The sequence below is a fragment of the Balaenoptera acutorostrata genome, chromosome 3, assembly GCF_949987535.1.
Source record: "Balaenoptera acutorostrata chromosome 3, mBalAcu1.1, whole genome shotgun sequence".
NCBI lineage: Eukaryota > Metazoa > Chordata > Mammalia > Artiodactyla > Balaenopteridae > Balaenoptera > Balaenoptera acutorostrata.
Window position 1 is genome coordinate 71222858 of NC_080066.1, and position 15895 is coordinate 71238752.

General features: G+C 50.2%; 1 protein-coding gene across 14 annotated transcripts in view; it reads left to right on the plus strand.

The window, feature by feature from the left end:
* MEGF11 (multiple EGF like domains 11) overlaps positions 1-15895 on the plus strand; it is a 415557-nt gene that overhangs the window by 161793 nt on the left and 237869 nt on the right. For all 14 annotated transcript variants that reach the window (XR_009007618.1, XM_057543621.1, XM_057543627.1 and 11 more), the window contains one exon: positions 13508-13613. Coding sequence is in view for 13 of the 14 variants with exons in the window: in XM_057543621.1 (XP_057399604.1) it covers positions 13516-13613 (98 nt within the window). In the remaining variant the exon portion in view is untranslated. The remainder of the gene's footprint in view (positions 1-13507; positions 13614-15895) is intronic.

The following is a 15895-nucleotide window of genomic DNA, read 5'->3' on the forward strand; positions in this document are numbered from 1 at the left end:
ATCTAGTTCATGCACTTCTAAACTGTGAGTCTCCGTTTCATCACCTGCCCATGGAGATCATAATGCCTGCTTCTTAGAGCCACTGTGAAGACGGGGATTGGCCACGTGCCCAGCTCAGTGGCCGGCACAGGGCAGTCTCTCGGGAGCCATTCATTTCCTGCTTTCTTCTGGGGCTCAGTAAGACGCTCCATGGTTGGTGAGTGAACAGAATGTTCACTATTTGAGTCAGTCTTCATCCAGGTTCTCATCCAACAGGGGATGTTAACAGAGCATCCTTAGTAGGTGCTCTTAGGTACCGAATATGGCGTTAGTACACAATGCTCACTTGAGCTCAAACTCTGCCCTGGTTTGCCAGCCAGCTGGGCACACCCAGACCCCAGACCCAACTCCTACCTGTGCCCCTTTCCTTTTCTTTCTGCTCCCCATCTTGGCACAGCCAAACCTCTGTGTGTCAGAGGTCTACCATGGCTTCGCAAGCTTCTGACCTGCCTCCCGTTCTTCCCATCCCACTGAGTCCCTGTATGTGTTATGGCAAGTTTAGAAATTTGTGGGCACACCAGAGAGAGCACGGGGGGCATGGTTACACTTGGCACGAGTTTCCCGTTTTCTACCTGTCGGTGATTCAGTATATTGGAGGTTGGCGCCTCACCGCTCGACCTGCCTGCGGAAAGGGCAGAAAAAAGCTTGGAGCAGCGGGCGTCAGAGGCGGAACCTGCCCCCCACCCCCCCATCTTGCCTTGAGGAATGGGCAGTTCACATTTCTGAGTTTCCTGTTGAGTTGGGAGTTAGGCAGAGAAGACCTTTCTGGGGTTCCAGTGCCTGCTACCAAAACCATTTTTTGCAATTGTACCTGTTTCCTTTCCTGCCTTGGTAAGTGGGTGATGGTGAGTGGGATCATGTCTGTTTGGATTTATTGGGATCTGGCATGATTTCAAGGGTCCTTATTCCTCAAGGCCTGTCCTTGTCCAGGAGAGGGTATGAAGTAAAGGAAATAAAGCTGAATAGATCACCAGTGTAGAAGCTAGCCTCGGAAACTGCTTTTCAGGAGAGAAAAAAAAAAATCTCACTGTCTCTGGGGTGGAAATGCACCCGTGAGTGTGGCCAGTGGCTTTGGTGGCACCCCAGTTAATTGAAGTTCCGGTTAACTGAGGTTGGGCTTCATAAGCTCTTGGACACTGGCGCTCAGGATGGCCTGTGCCTGGCTGAGCCTGACTCAGTGACATGGCTCAGATGCTCCTAACTTCCTCTCCATCACCTGCCATGCCTCTCTCAGGCCTAATGCCTCAGTCAGCATTGTTCCGTGGAACCCTCAGAAGGAACTGCTCTGACACGTTAAGCTTTTTAATTTAGCACACACCACGCATATATGCCCCCAGACAAAACAGAATTGATCTATAATTCTCTTAATGGAAGCACAGGCTTTAGTTGCTCCAGAAATAGATCGTTACCTCTGCCACCTTTTGTAATTATTTTCCCTCCCATTTTTTTTTAAACACCACCGTGGTCTAAAAATATGATGTTTCATTTCATCCCTCTATCGTAATCCACCAATGCCAGACATTTCTTTTTAGACCTTTAATTGATAGCATGTTTGTTCTGTTTCACTTCATTAATGTTCTTCCCAGGCCCCCCATGCCAGAGTCTTTGTGTAATGCCCTTTTACAGTAAGCAGGTGCTTTTATCCTTAATGAACAATTTCCTGGAAAATACTGAAATAAACAATGAATAACCAGACCAGGAACACAGTGAGTCTGGGAGTCGTGTGCCATTCTGCAAATTAAACCTGGGAAGATGAGGATAGGTTTTGATCTGCCGCGGTGCTCTTTCGGTGACCCCTTCCTTTGGGAAGGGGTGCAGGGTGCTGATGTTCTGGAAGGTGTGTGAGTATCTTGCTCCTCCAGAAAACCAGAGTTCAGAAGAACCATTTTTCACGAATGCTCTTGACTGTGGAGATGGTTGTCAGACACATCCTAGGCCAGAAACGCAGCCGAATTGGCTTCTGGTTCCAGACTTGGAATTATCTCTTGCTTAGACTGTGGGTCAGCAGGGCCTGGGCTGGGCTAAATTGCAAACTTACTGAAATTCATCTTGAGTCCCTTTCTCTGCGTTCTGGCAGAGGTGTCCCACCCCGAGGAGGTGGGCCTTATTGGAGGATCCTAAGAAACTCATTCTCTCTCCCTGCACACACCCCCTCCAGCCCCCAGCAAGAGGGTGATGGCCACATTTTACTCAGTGTTTTACTGTCTACAGGCCCTTCTCATAATCCTCATCTCTTTGGCTCTCAGGACCCTATGAGGCAGGTTTTCTTACTACTCCCACTTCACAGAGGAGGAAGCTGGCGCTCCCAGAGGTTAAGTGACCTGCCCAAGGTCACACAATTGGTAAGAGACAGAGCTGGGGTTAGGACCCAGGAATTGAGACCAGAGTTCCGGGTGCTTGTTACCCCTGGAGGAGCAGAGCCTGTGGGAATGCCGGGGGCTGAGCGGGCGCTGGAGTGAGGTGACGCTCCCTGGGCTGACCTGACCAGGCTGTGAGCCAGGATTCATCAGTGTCATGAAAAAAGGGCTGCAATAACTTTCTTTTAAAAATCTGAATACTTGGTTCATTTATTATACTGGATAGAGCTGACCAAATCATACATTATCCATCCATTTTCGGTGTCATCAGATCATTTTGGGTCTTTGAAATGGCATAATGTTTTTAATGACAGCATGGATATAATCACAGCATGGACACAGGCCACAGTTATACTGGCAATCCCCACCCACACCCCCGCCCCGGCTTGATGGCTTCCAGGGCTGCCTGGAAAGCTCCATAAAGTGGCCTGTGTCCCGAGGGGTAGCAGGCTCAGGGCTTGTAAGTCCCTGCTCTTTGGTAATATGCACCCCAAGGAGCAGTGTGGGAGAGTCTGGGCCTGGGGAAGGGTATGCTACGGGGGCACTGACAAGGGGCCCTGCCTTTTTTTGCAAAATGAAGGTGGCTTTATTGTGGTTTTATTAAATTGAAAAGCTGACCAGCTCATCATAGAAAATGTTGAAAGAAGAGTATAGAGAAAAAGGTAAGTCACCTAAAAATATCATCCCCCAGACGCCTTTGTTAACATCCTTCTGGGTGTCTTTCTTTTTTTTGTTTGCTCTCAGTACACATACCACCCGCATGTACGATGCGATTGTAACCTTCATGCTACTTTGTAACCTGCATTTTTCACATGATGATATATCAGAGTCCTTTCCATGGTAGTGAACTTATGTGTATCATCTTTTATTTATTTATTTAATGTATTTTTTTTCCTATTCCTTTAAAATTTTTTTAAAATTAAAAACAAATATCACATATTAACGCATATATGTGGAACCTAGAAAAATGGTACAGATGAACCGGTTTGCAGGGCAGAAATTGAGACACAGATATAGAGAACACACGTATGGACACCAAGAGGGGAAAGCAGCTGGGGGTGGTGGTGGTGGTGTGATGAACTTGGAGGTTGGGATTGACATGTATACACTGATGTGTATAAAATGGATGACTAATAAGAACCTGCTGTATAAAAAAAAAATAAAATTCAAAAAAAAATTTTGTTTTCTATTCTTTTTTTTAAATTGAAGTGTAATTGATTTACAATATGTTTGTTTCAGGCCTACAGCAAAGTGATTCAGTTTTCTATATATGTGTTTTCAGATTCTTTTCCATTGTAGGTTATTATAAGATATTGAATATAGTTCCCTATGCTATACAGTAGCTGTTGTTTAGCTGTTTTATATATAGTAGTGTGTATCTGTTAATCCTTGTTGTTTAGCTGTTTTATATATAGCAGTGTGTATCTGTTAATCCCAAGCTCCTAATGTATCCCCTCCCCCCTTTGGTAACCATAAATTTGTTTTCTATGTCTGTGAGTCTATTTCTGTTTTGTAAGTTCCTTTGTATCATTTTTTTTAGATTCCACATATAAATGATATTATATGACGTTTGTCTTTCTTCCTTCACTTAGTATGATAATCTCTAAGTCTGCCCATGTTGCTGCAAATGGCAATATTTTATTCTTTTTTATGGCTGAGTAATATTCTAGCATATATATATATATATATATACCACATCTTCTTTATCCATTCCTCTGTCAATGGACATTTAGGTTGCTTCCATATCTTGGCTATGGCAAATAATGCTGCAATGAACATTGGGGTACATGTATCTTTTTGAATTAGTTTTCATCTTTTCTGGATATATGCCCAGGAGTGGGAGTGCTTTACATATATTATCTTAAAATATGTTTGCTTTTATGATTATGGTGATGATAATGCTCATTGTAAGAAACACTAATATAAGAACAAAAATGTTTGACTTAAAAAGCACAAGTCCTGTGATGTTTCTCTCTTCCCCTCCCCTTACAGACGACCACTATTAATGCTCCAGTGTATAGGCTTCCATATTTTCCCACACGTCAATATCTTTAATGTTTGCATAATATTTTGTTTTGTATACATGGTGGGATTTATTTAGCAAGGACCCCAGTGATTTAGGCATTCAGGTTGTTTCAATGCTGCTGCAATGAATATCTCTTTATTAAGAGATGATGCAACATTCTTGAACCTATCCTTGGCCTTGGTCAATTTTTAAAAGTTAAATTGCAGAAATGGAATGCTGGGCTAAAGACGTAGATTAAAACATTTTGTTATATATTGCCAAGCGGCTTTCTAGGACACATCAATGCCCATTTCCACAACCAATGCACAGGTGTAGGACCCTTCAGGCTTTGTTGGTGTCTGGCTTCAGATTCTCCTGGCCTAGATACATACAGAAGGTTCCAGAAGGAAACCTGGAGAGGCTGCCCTAGTCTGTAGACTGACAACCATGCCCTCCTGTTTAGCTCCTGACTGGTGAGAAGAGGTCCCCAAGGTGTGATGGGGCAGAGGCTGCCCTGATGTGGGCCCTGGGCTGGACTAGAGCATGAGACAAGAGGCCAGCCTTCAAAGGGGTGCTGAAGATTGGACAGAGAGGTAGGCAGGAACTTAGGGTCCCAGCCCTCACAATGCCACTGACGCCTGCATTTCCAGTGCTGGGCTGCAGTTTAATCCTCACAAGAACCGGTCATTCTCTCATCCTTTCCATGTAGTCAGAGAGGAAAAGGAGGCTCAGAGCAGTGAAATGAGTTCTCCAAGATCCAAACCTAGAATCCAATTCTCCTGCCTCTGCTGCTTTATCTTCTTGCTGCTGGGAGATGGGGCAAAACCAATGTGGGGGTGAAGAGAGAGAAGAATGTGAGGAGGGGAAGGGCAGGGAAGGGAGACATGCTGGAGGTAAATTTGTAGAGCTGGAAGAGTCCAGGAGATGGTATAGTCTGACCCCAGCCTCTGGGACAAGCAGAGAGTGAAGCTCAGAGAAGGAAAGCAACCTGTCCCAAGTCACACAGCAAGTTAATGACTTAGCAGGCAGAGAGAAGAATGGGGCCATGGAAAGCTGAGCTACTCCTGAACTGAGCTGGAACTCAGGAGGGAAGACCCAAGGGAGAGAGGAAATGTAGCTGCTCTGAGTCCTGACAGAGTAGAGCCGTGAGGCTGGACAAGCTTGGGAACAGGGTGCCCACCTTCAGAGGAGGCAGCCCTGATCAAGAGTGGATTCAGAGGCAACTGGTATGGAGATGGGCCAGATTCAACGTGTGGGGGTCCTGTGGGGATGGTATGCATCAATTCCAGCAAAGGTCTCTGATATCCCATCACATTTGCCTGAGGCTTCCTGCCGGGCAAAGGCCTCAGTGCTTTGAATTAAGCCACATCCTGGGTCCACTGCCCTCTCACAGCCATTCCCACACACCCTCCAGCAGGTGTTTGGGGTCTTGGGGCAGGATCTGCCTGAGTTGTCTTTGTGTCCAATGACTGGCAAGTGTTCAATAAATGTTTGCTGAAAGGATGGATGAAAGATGAGACCATCTTGGTAATTGTACATTTAAGACTGACCCTGGAGTCACCAAATACATATAGCCAAGCTAGATTTTCCAGCAGAGGATTTTTCCATCAATATTTACCCAGCTCCTTAGAAATTCTAGAATTCAGAATTAGAGAGTTGGAAAGGTCTTTGAGATGGTGGGGGGGTGGGGCGGGATATGAGTCAGCAGGAAACTAATATTTTATTGAGCACATTCTGTGTGCTAGATTCTGGACCAAGTACTTTACCTGCTGACTCGTTTGATATCCTAACAGCCCTGTGAAGTTGGTCTTACCTCATGTGATTGATGTGAAACAGCCCCAAAGCAGGTAAATGACTTTATCCAGGTTATGTAGCTAGTACGGTGGAGTCAGAATTTGAATCCATGTCAGTCCAGCTCCGCTTTTGCCTTCCATGAGCCCTGGCACCAATGTGTCATGTGACCTTGAAGTCACCTGGGGGCAGTTTGCCCTCCTGTGGGATGAGGTGTTGACAGGTGATGCTCCCAGGTCTGTCCAGGTGCCGGTTCTGGTACCACGTGGCTTGCTGTCCAGCTGTTCATCCTCGCAGCTCAGCCCAGTGGGGAGGCTTGACCCAGTGATGGGTCACTCTACAGGGCCCCAACCCTCAGTGCTCTTTTCCCATCTGGGCATCTGTGGTTGCATCTTGTGGTTTTAGAAATGTTTTTTTGCAGAGCGAGCGGGAATGGGGACTAATCCCCACGGGGCTGTATGGCCCTGAGTGACTGACTTGTCTGTGAGGGTTTTGTGGATGCGGCCATGATTTAATGCCAGGGCATGTGGGGTTCCCATAGTCCAGAGAACCCCACAGCCCTGGGAGAGGGTGGGAGAAGGGAGCAGAGCAGGCCTGGAGTGGGCTGGGTTGGTGAGGGCACAGGAAGCCTCTGGGTTGGCCAGGCCGGTTGAGTGTACCCTGATTTGCAAAGAAATGGAAAGATGGAGATAATTGCTCTGTGATAAATGAAATGGCCTAAGAACACAGATAAGTTTTCTCCCTTCGTCTTCAGAGGGGCTGGAGGCTGGGGGTGCAGCTGCTGCCTGCCTGGGAACGGGAGGGCTGAGGGCTCAGAGCCCAGGGGTTGCACATAACGGGGGAGGGAGGCGGGTGCTTCATGAATTTGTTGGTTTCTACACCTCTGTCCACTCCCCCTCCCCGCTCCCCTGCCCTGGGGATAGGCTGTGATTTCTCTCCGAGCCTGACTAATGTCAGGGGCAGGACAGTCTTCTGACCCTAATTAATGGGCACTGCAGGCCTCCATGTTGCCATTTTCAGGATTTGCAGCCCGAGGCTTCCCGGCCAAGGAGAAAGCAGAATTTATCAGTTTGCTGGAGCCCTGGGCCGAGGCCGTTTACTGTGTCTCAGGAGGTGACTCCAATCCGCTGTTCTATCCCAGTGGGCAGGCACCTGGCGGGGCCTCCATGTTGACGCTGGGAATTTCTGCTGTGCTTCTGCGGTCAGGGAATCACTCTTTTGGAGATGAAGAGCTATGGATTTATTTTTTTAAACTTTTTTTTTTTGTTTTTTTAGGTGCAGGGAGATTAGAAAGCATTCAACATAAGCCGGGCCCCTGGTGGGATTGCTGGAGGGCAGGAGGCTTCGTCAAGGCGAAGGGTGAAGCCTCTGAATCATGGCCTGATCGCTGCTCCTCTCTTCCTCTGGCACTAATCACACCCCAGCAAGGCCAGTAAACAGAGAGGGGCTTGGGGAGTGGGAGCCAGCTGAGAGAGCAGTGGGAAGATGAAGGGGAAGGTCCACTAGACAGGATGATAACCTTGGCATTTGCCCCATTGAGTGCAAACTTGGCTTTTTTGTTTTATTCAGGAAAAAACAGAGGAGTGTGTGTGTGTGTGTGTGTGTGTGTGTATTCTATAAATAGAAGATAGAAATCTCTCTCTATACACCCACGTGCCGGGGGGATTGTGAGACGTTTGCTTTATCAGTGCCAGTTTGGGGTTTGCTTCTTCTGCTTCCCGAGCCTGAAAGTGCCTTTTCATGAGGCTCTCGGAGCACCAGTCAGTCCCCCATTGCAGCTTGAGCTATTGAGTGGGCTTCAATGCCTGCCTTGTGCTGGTTCCTGGAACAGACATACCCCGGTGCTGGCGGGGTGGCCCAGGCAGGAGTCTTTGAATCGCTCTCAGGATGTCACAGTGCCCACTGTATCCATCGCCAACAGATTGGTGTCTCTGCGGTGCAAGGTCAGTGCAGGGTGGAATGTCCCATACGGTAAGACCTGCTTTCAGGACAGGTCTTTGGTGGCCTCTGTCAAGACAGGCACAGGCAATGGGGCTGATCCTGAGGCTCGGGATGGCTGAGAGGTCGGGGTGGGTGGGTGGTTGGCTGGAGAGTGAACAATTTGTGGAGTCGACAGAGATGGATTGAGCCCCCTCTCTGTACAGGCAATGGTCTGGGTTCTGTGGACGGCAGTGAACACAATAGACCAAACCCCCTGCCCTCGAGAAGTGTGTTTTGATGGTGTGGTACAAAGGGAAGGAAAATGATGGGCAGGATCTAAGGCCCAGAGGGAAGAGCTGAGGCCACATCCAGGTGGTTCATATAGGAGAGGAGCGCTTTCCAAAGTTAAAACAGCCGTTCAGCAATGCAAGACAGGGATGACAAGTGCGTGGCACCCGTGTATCCTTGTCCCATCCAGTGTCCACGAGAGGCATTTCTAATCAATCATGGCATGTTCCCCTCAGCTCCTTTTCTCATGAGAGCATTCCAAGCAGCCACTACCAATCGATCCCCAGCGTTGTGACTGGAAACCTCCCAGGACCCACAAAATAGTGCCTGACCACTCCTGCTGCCTATGCAAAGTTGTTGAGAAGGGAGGGCTCCCTGGAGGAGACTGGGACGGACAGAGAGCAGTTTCCAGGTACACGGACCAGGCTCCAGTGTCCAAGATTTTGGCACAGTCAGGAGGACTAGGCAGGTGGTGGAAGCGAAGCAGGTGTGGGAGATTTTTGCACAGATGGACCGTGAGGTCATCACGACTGATCCTGGGGCAGAGGCCATCTGTTTGTCTGTCTGCCCTCTGCCCCAGTTTTATGCATCTTGCTTAATGTGAGCAGCTGGTGTCTGGCCAGGTGTGTGTTGCCATCAGAGAGACAAGCTGGACTCTACAGGTGCTGGTGCTGGCGGGGCCCCAGCAGAAGGCAGGACCTTCAGAGGATGCTGCCATCTGTAAGGTCTGCTCAGCCTGCAGGGCCGACCCAGGCCAGGACAGAAGGCCCAGGCTAGGAGGAGGGGTCCTTTGCTGTGATGTCAGTATCTCCTTAATACCCAGTGGCAGAGTCCCTTCAACACCAGGTGCCAGGCACAGAAGGCCCTCAAGTGTTAGCACAAACAAATAGATACAAACTCTAAGGATGCAGATTGGCAGGACCAGGACTTCCTCCAGACTTGACCTTGATGGAGAGGAGCAGAGTTTACCAAACCGGTATCCTGAAGAAGTCTGCTGCTACAGAGGTCACTAGAAAGTTCTGTGGGAAAGACTGGGTGAAACAAACAGGTCTCTTTACTCTGGGTCTTCCCAGAGCTTAAGGTCTGCTCAGATACAATGTGGATATTTAAGATGAGGCCATAGCATGCAGCATTTCCTGAACTTCATCTCTCAGGGAAATCTTGGTCTGGGAGATTTTTATCAGTATCTCCTGGGACTAGCGCTTCATAGAACAGAATTTTCGAAAACGCCTCCCAGAGTTTCCCATGTTGCCCGCTTCTGCTTCGCAGGGCACACCCTCCTAGACCCTCCAGCACCACCTGCACGTTCCTGCCTCCAGTCGCTTGCTTATGCAGTACTTCCCCCGAATGCCCTTTATTTGCCCTCTCCCTGTGCGCATTCTGTGCGCCTTAAGTCCCATCCCCTCCACCAAGTTTTCCATAGGCCTCCAGGGGGACTTAACCGCTTGCTGCTTTCATCTCCACAAATGGGCTGCAGCTGACTCGTGTTCTTTCTTTGTGTCCTGGAAGCACGGCCCAGGGCTGGGCAGGTGGCGCTCCAGGAGTTTGATTAGTTCAGGCCCTGCCAGGTGTGCGGAGTGACTACATCTGTTGCCAGGTGTGAGCCTCATCTCCAGTTCAGGAGGTGTAAAGCAGCCATACCCCCAGTCAGGAAAGAAATTTCTCCACCTCTGGAACGTCACTCCCTTCCTCTGCTCCTTACTATGCAGGGAGCATGGGCCAGAGGGGAGGGAACCGGCTGATCTATTTACATGCTCTCTTCCTCTGAAGTGAAACCAGGGGCATTTTCTTATCTAATTATTAATGCCCCAAATCAGATGGTGACTGCTAAGTTAACCTCTGTTACTCCGAATAGAGTCGGCCTAATAACCATCGCGGCGGGATTGATTTTCCCTCAGTCATCTCATAAGTATATGTCTTTGGGATCTGTCCTCAGAGAGAGAGCGAGCCCGGGGAAGCCCCATTAAAGTTAATGACTATGAGTTGCCCCCAGGTAGGGATGGCTCCTTTCTGGCTGTTCTTCACTCCACCTCAGTGAAGTGTCGGAGACAAGTAGAAACACATTTTCTAAAATCAATTCCCAAAAGGAACTGACTGGCAACAGACTAGGACTTGACCCCAGCCTCAAAGCATTTACGGACACATCAGAAAGATGAAGTCAACCTGCTGGGAAAGATGTCAGGGCAAGATGGGAGGTGATGGGCGCTGGACCGGCTGGCCGGGCTGGAAGCTACATGAGTGTAGTGTGCTGGCATGCGGTAGGTGCCAAGCCCTGCAGGGGTGGGGGGGAGCGGGGCTGGGGCCTGAGCTGGACCTGGCGTGGCAGGTGTTTGGATGTGCAGAGTTGAGGAAGAAGGGCATTGAGGGCAGGGGAGCCGTGTGAGCAAGGCTTGGCGGTGAGAAAGAGCAGGAGATGGGACCAGCCTGACTGGGGAGGAGGGATGGGTGATAAGGTTGCATCTTTTAGACTGGCCGCTTCAAAGAAAGAGTCTGAGGGCTGAGGGGGTCCTAGGGGAGTCACCTCTTCCACCCACAGGCTGACATCTTTCTCCCCCGACCACACCACCACAGAGGTGGGCTTGGACTCAGATGGCGAACTTTGTGAATGCTGGTGACAGGGCTGATCGAGGCTTGGGTGTGAGTCCTGGGGAGCGTCCCCTGCTCGGTAGCCTTGACACACACACAGTAACGGAGGAGTGAGGCCTCAGACTGTGTAAATGCCACCTGGCTGGTGGTGTCCTGTGCTCCCGCATCCATTTCCACCTCCTGTGTGCTTATCCACACACCCGTCACCCTCTCTGTGCCCTGGTGCCCAGGTATCTCACTGCCCAGTGGGAGTCAGCCAAACTGTCCTGCCCAGATCTGACTCAGAGAGAAAGGTTTTCACAAAGATTTCAACAGATCTCCCGAATTATAGCCGCGATCCTAGTTACTTCCATCTGCCACCCCTCTTCCATCACAAGGATCAAAAGGGGCCAGAGGCACAGTCTCCTCTAGTCCCGGTGGCCTCACCCTTTGATATTCTAAGCTTCGTAAGTTTGAAGATGTGGCCAGGGGGTCCTCTCGGGAGAATACTGGAGATTACAGGAGCGGCCAAAGTAACGAGACAGGGCCGTGGAGCGAATCAAGATGAGACATTCTCCGCAGTTTGCGTCTGGACTTTACTCCTTTCAGCGCGCCTGTCCCTTCGTTTATTTCGTTACTTGGTTTATTTGACGTCTGATCAGCCCAACCCTCACCTGGAAGAAGATGCCCATCCTCCAAACTCAATGCCATGTCTTGGGCAGGCTCTTTCTCCTCCCAAAGGTGAAGGTCTCGCCTTCTCTTTGAGGAGAATGTGTTGAAATGACCGGCAGCCCTAGCGCTGTGTAGGGTCCAGTGAGTGCGGCGCCCTCTGTCCAGGTGCTCATGGGGCCTCTGAGGCCTGGGGGCAGGTGGGGTGAGCGTATGGGGGAGTTAGGAGCGGCCGTGGCTTGCAACTCCCATTCTGCAAATTGTGCAGAAGCACCAGAATCGCTTTTCTCTTTCTTAACCGATTTTCAGAATCCATTTAGCCAGATTATTTCCAGATCTCAGAGAGAAAAACCTCATTAATCATCATTTGGACCCCCATGGTTACACAGAATTTGTGACAATTTGTTTATCTTTGAAGGAGCTGCTAAGAAAGAGTTTAACAAGGAAATTATTGGGGCTGGGAGGGGAGAGTTTAAACTTTCACGAAGGCAGATGCTCCATTTAGCTTCCCTCTGAGTACAGACGGGGGTGTGTGCAAGATCCATGTCACTCGTCCTTGTCCCCAAGAAGGGTGAGTGCTTCTCGTCGGTAAACTCCAGGTCAATGGACTAGAAATCCTCAACCATTTCAACCCTGGGGACCCCTTTCCAATGTCAAAAGAGTTTCTATACCATCCCTGCCCCCAGTTGTTAGAAGCTGCTTTTTTTTTTTTTTTTTTTAATGTGGCTGATTGAGAATAAAAGGTCCTTTGAATTCAGTAAAGCTTTGAAGCAAATCACAATCGCATCTGTGAACACCTGAAATATAGTGCTATCTTTCTGAGTCATAGTGTTTGTTCAGTCTGTAGCTGATGTTTGAGCACATATGAATTGCGGGTCCCCTGCGGGTGGCTCTGAGGCCCCCTGCACCCTCACCAGGTGGGAACCCTTGGGCAGTTCTCTAAGGCTGTAGGACCACGGAGCCCTGAACAGGAAGGAGCCAACGAGGTCATTTCAGCTGCTCCCACCTTAATGGTTCTCTGCCTCTATGAGGAGCCCTTTGTTGGGGAATCCTCAGTTCAGGGACCAAGGGGTTTGGTATCTGTGTAGGCCCACTTAACCCCTGACTCAGGCTGTCACTTCAGGGGCCAGGATCAAACTCTACAAGCTGATTCCTCAAAGCCCTTTACCAGGCTGTCCAAGCCCTTCGCCCCCGGTTTGTTATGACGTGCAGAGATGCATCACCCTGGGTGTCAGTGGCTGACAGCCCATGGGAACAAGAAAAGCAAGGGCCAGCCTTCTGGGTGGCTTGTTGGACCAGAGCTGCTAAGAAGGGTTTTCTCAGCTTACCTGTCCCCAGGGCCATACCAGACACCTTTTTTCTCTGTCTTCATTGAAGGAGGGAGTAGAGAGAGGACGTGAATGGACAAAGCACATCAAAGATGAGGGAGAAGGGACAGGGGGAGGGTGTTGTCCTTAAGGTAGAAGATCAGGGGTTCTTGGTCCAAGGATGGGCTCAGGGGCCTGAGGGCACCCTGAAATCACAGCCAAATGTCGTGCGTGTGTGCATTTTGTGGGGGAGAAGTTCTGTAACTTTCATTAGATTCTCAAAGCAGTCCATGAACCAAAAAACTTTCAGAAGCTCTGGCCTAAAATTTCAACGTTTCCCTGACTCAGCCTTCCCACTGCCCGGTTACTCAGAAGTGGTGAAGTGTTACGGTGTTAGTCAAAGCCTGCAAGTGTGAAATATCAGCTGCTCATTACATGATGACGATGGGAAACTTTGCAGCTTAGCGAGCCTCTTCCGCCGCTTCATGCGAGGAGTCGTGGCCCCAAACAGATGCCTGGGAAGACGGTCTGATTAATGACGCTGCCTCCTTTGTTCTCCCGCGCAGGGCCCAGGATGGTGCTCTCAGTGGCAGGGCTCCTTGTCTGCTCCCTCCTGCAAACCGTCCTCTCCCTCAACCCCGAGGACCCCAACGTGTGCAGCCACTGGGAGAGGTAAGATGCGGTTCTTGGACAGCCAGACATTCCCTCGGGGCCTCACCCTGGGCTTGGCACTGTCGGGACAAAAGCAGAGGCAGGAGGTACGGAAGCTGTCCACCAAGGGCCTGCAGTCCAGCTGGGGACACAGCACAGGTGCTGAAAGGTGGGCCAAAGCTGTGTAGATTCTGTCTGAGACTCAGTGCTCTGGGGGTCAGGGTGGGGGCGTTGAGTGACAGGCAACGTGAATGATGCAGTCTGGTAGTTGACAGTATTCCTCCCTGCATTTGCACTTACACCCATTTTACAGATGAGGAAGTAGAGGCCCAGAGGGCCTCAGTGCCCATCCCCAGACAGGCGGGGTGCAGTGAGAGACTGTGGTCCAGATGAACTGTTCTCCAATGCCACGATGCCTTCCTGGTCTCCCAGGACTGGCAACGATGCAGCAGCTCAGATGTGGGGGGCAGCCAGCAGCCTGCCCCGAGCAGGGTAGGTGAGGGGGCCCTGCTGCTTCTGATCTGGTGGGGTTAGAGAGGGCTGACAGGGGGAAGGGCAGCTGCATTCTGGCTGCAGCACTAGGTCCAGGGGGAACAGGCCGGGGCTCTGCAGATGGCCTGACTTTGAAGCACAAGGTGAAAGTATCGATTTTGGTGAGCAGAAAGACAGTGACCAGAGACCCAATCAGGAAAAACCAAATTAAACCCTGGAATTGATTGGCCATGCTGACCAGGATGACTCTGTCACTTAGATGTTAATAAATCAAATGAATAAAATTAAGATGAGGGCCCGATGGGGGAAGCAGATGGTGGAGGAGGGCAGGTGAGTGGGGAGGGCCGTGCTCCATGCCTATGAGGGTGAATGCCCCAGCCCCACGGCAGGGAAAGTCCCCTCACCCAGGGCCTGGCGGGACTGGCTGGGAGGCAGAGGGATGGTGCCCACACCAGCGTGGTCTCCAGTGACCGGGTGCTCCATGAGGGGTCCCGACAGAGTCGAGGCTGGAGCGGAAGGCAGCGTTGCCACCAGCGTGCTCCTTTCTGGTGAAGTGGGAAGAACACGAGATCAGTGATGAGACCTTGGTTCACACCAGTCTGGAGTTTGCCATCTGTTAGCCCTGTGACTTTGGGGATGTCTCTGAACCACTCGGAGCCTACCTCTGCCTCTGTAAAGCGGGGGGGAATCATTACCCCTGCCTCACAGGCTTGTTGGATGATCAAGGTACCAGTTTCATGAAAGGGCTTTGAGGACCATGAAGCTCAATTATTGTCTTTCCTTGTTGACAACTCCAGCTTTGCAGGAACAGTTATCACAGACTTTACTGCACGTCAGGCACCCTGAAGTGCGGATGAAAAGCAGATTCTCTTGGGTCCTCTCCGCAGAGACTCTGATTCCGTAGGTCTGGGGTAGAGCTTAGGCATATGCAGTTTTCATAAGCTTTCCACGTGATTCTGTGGTGATCCAGGCCCCTTACCTCTTCTGGTTTCGGTGAATGTAAACCTTCATTTCCCAGTGGGTGAGGGAGAAAGCAGGTGACTTCCGCATTAGTCTTTGGTTTGCAGACTTCAGTCTCAGCAATCCCCATCTCATCCACCTTTCCCAGCTGGGACTCTGCTGCTTCCTGCCGAAGTCTGTGCTGTATCCCGGCTTCTGGAATGCCTCCTTCCTGTCTGCTCACCTCTGCCTTTCCCAGTGCCTCCAACCTCTCCTCCAGGAAGCCTTCCCTGATGGTAGGGCCCACCCTGACTTCCCTCTTCTCTGAGTGCCATTTGCACCAGTGGATCAGTTCAAACTTAAACCAAACTCTCTAATTTTCTAAACGTGCCCGACATGAATACATTTGGAATGTGGAAATATTCTGATCCGAACCTGCACTGAGCCGGCGTTTCAGGCTGTTCGGACTATCAGCTGTAGTTACTGCTTTGATGGGAGGACAAGGAGAGACTCCAGCAGCTAAAAGGAGGTCTGGGGCTTCTCCCGCCCCTAGGGAGGAGGTCTTGCTGTGATGCCCTGTGCCACCAGGCACCTCCTTCTTCTTGGCTCTTCCAGCTGAGCTCCATTGCCATCTACACGTGGATGAGTCTAGTCTGTGTCATTCCAGAAACACACCCTGGTCCCCGGGGACCGCTTAGGGAGAAGTTCCCATCTGGATTAGTGCTTCTGGCAGGCTCCTCGTTAATTATGCCCCTCCACCATAAAACCCAGCAGAAAGACCTCCCCTGGCTAGCAAAGCCCAGCTTTACAAGATTAATCTGGCCCCTCGTTAGCATGTTGGCAAATGAGCGTGTTAAACCACCCAGCCATGA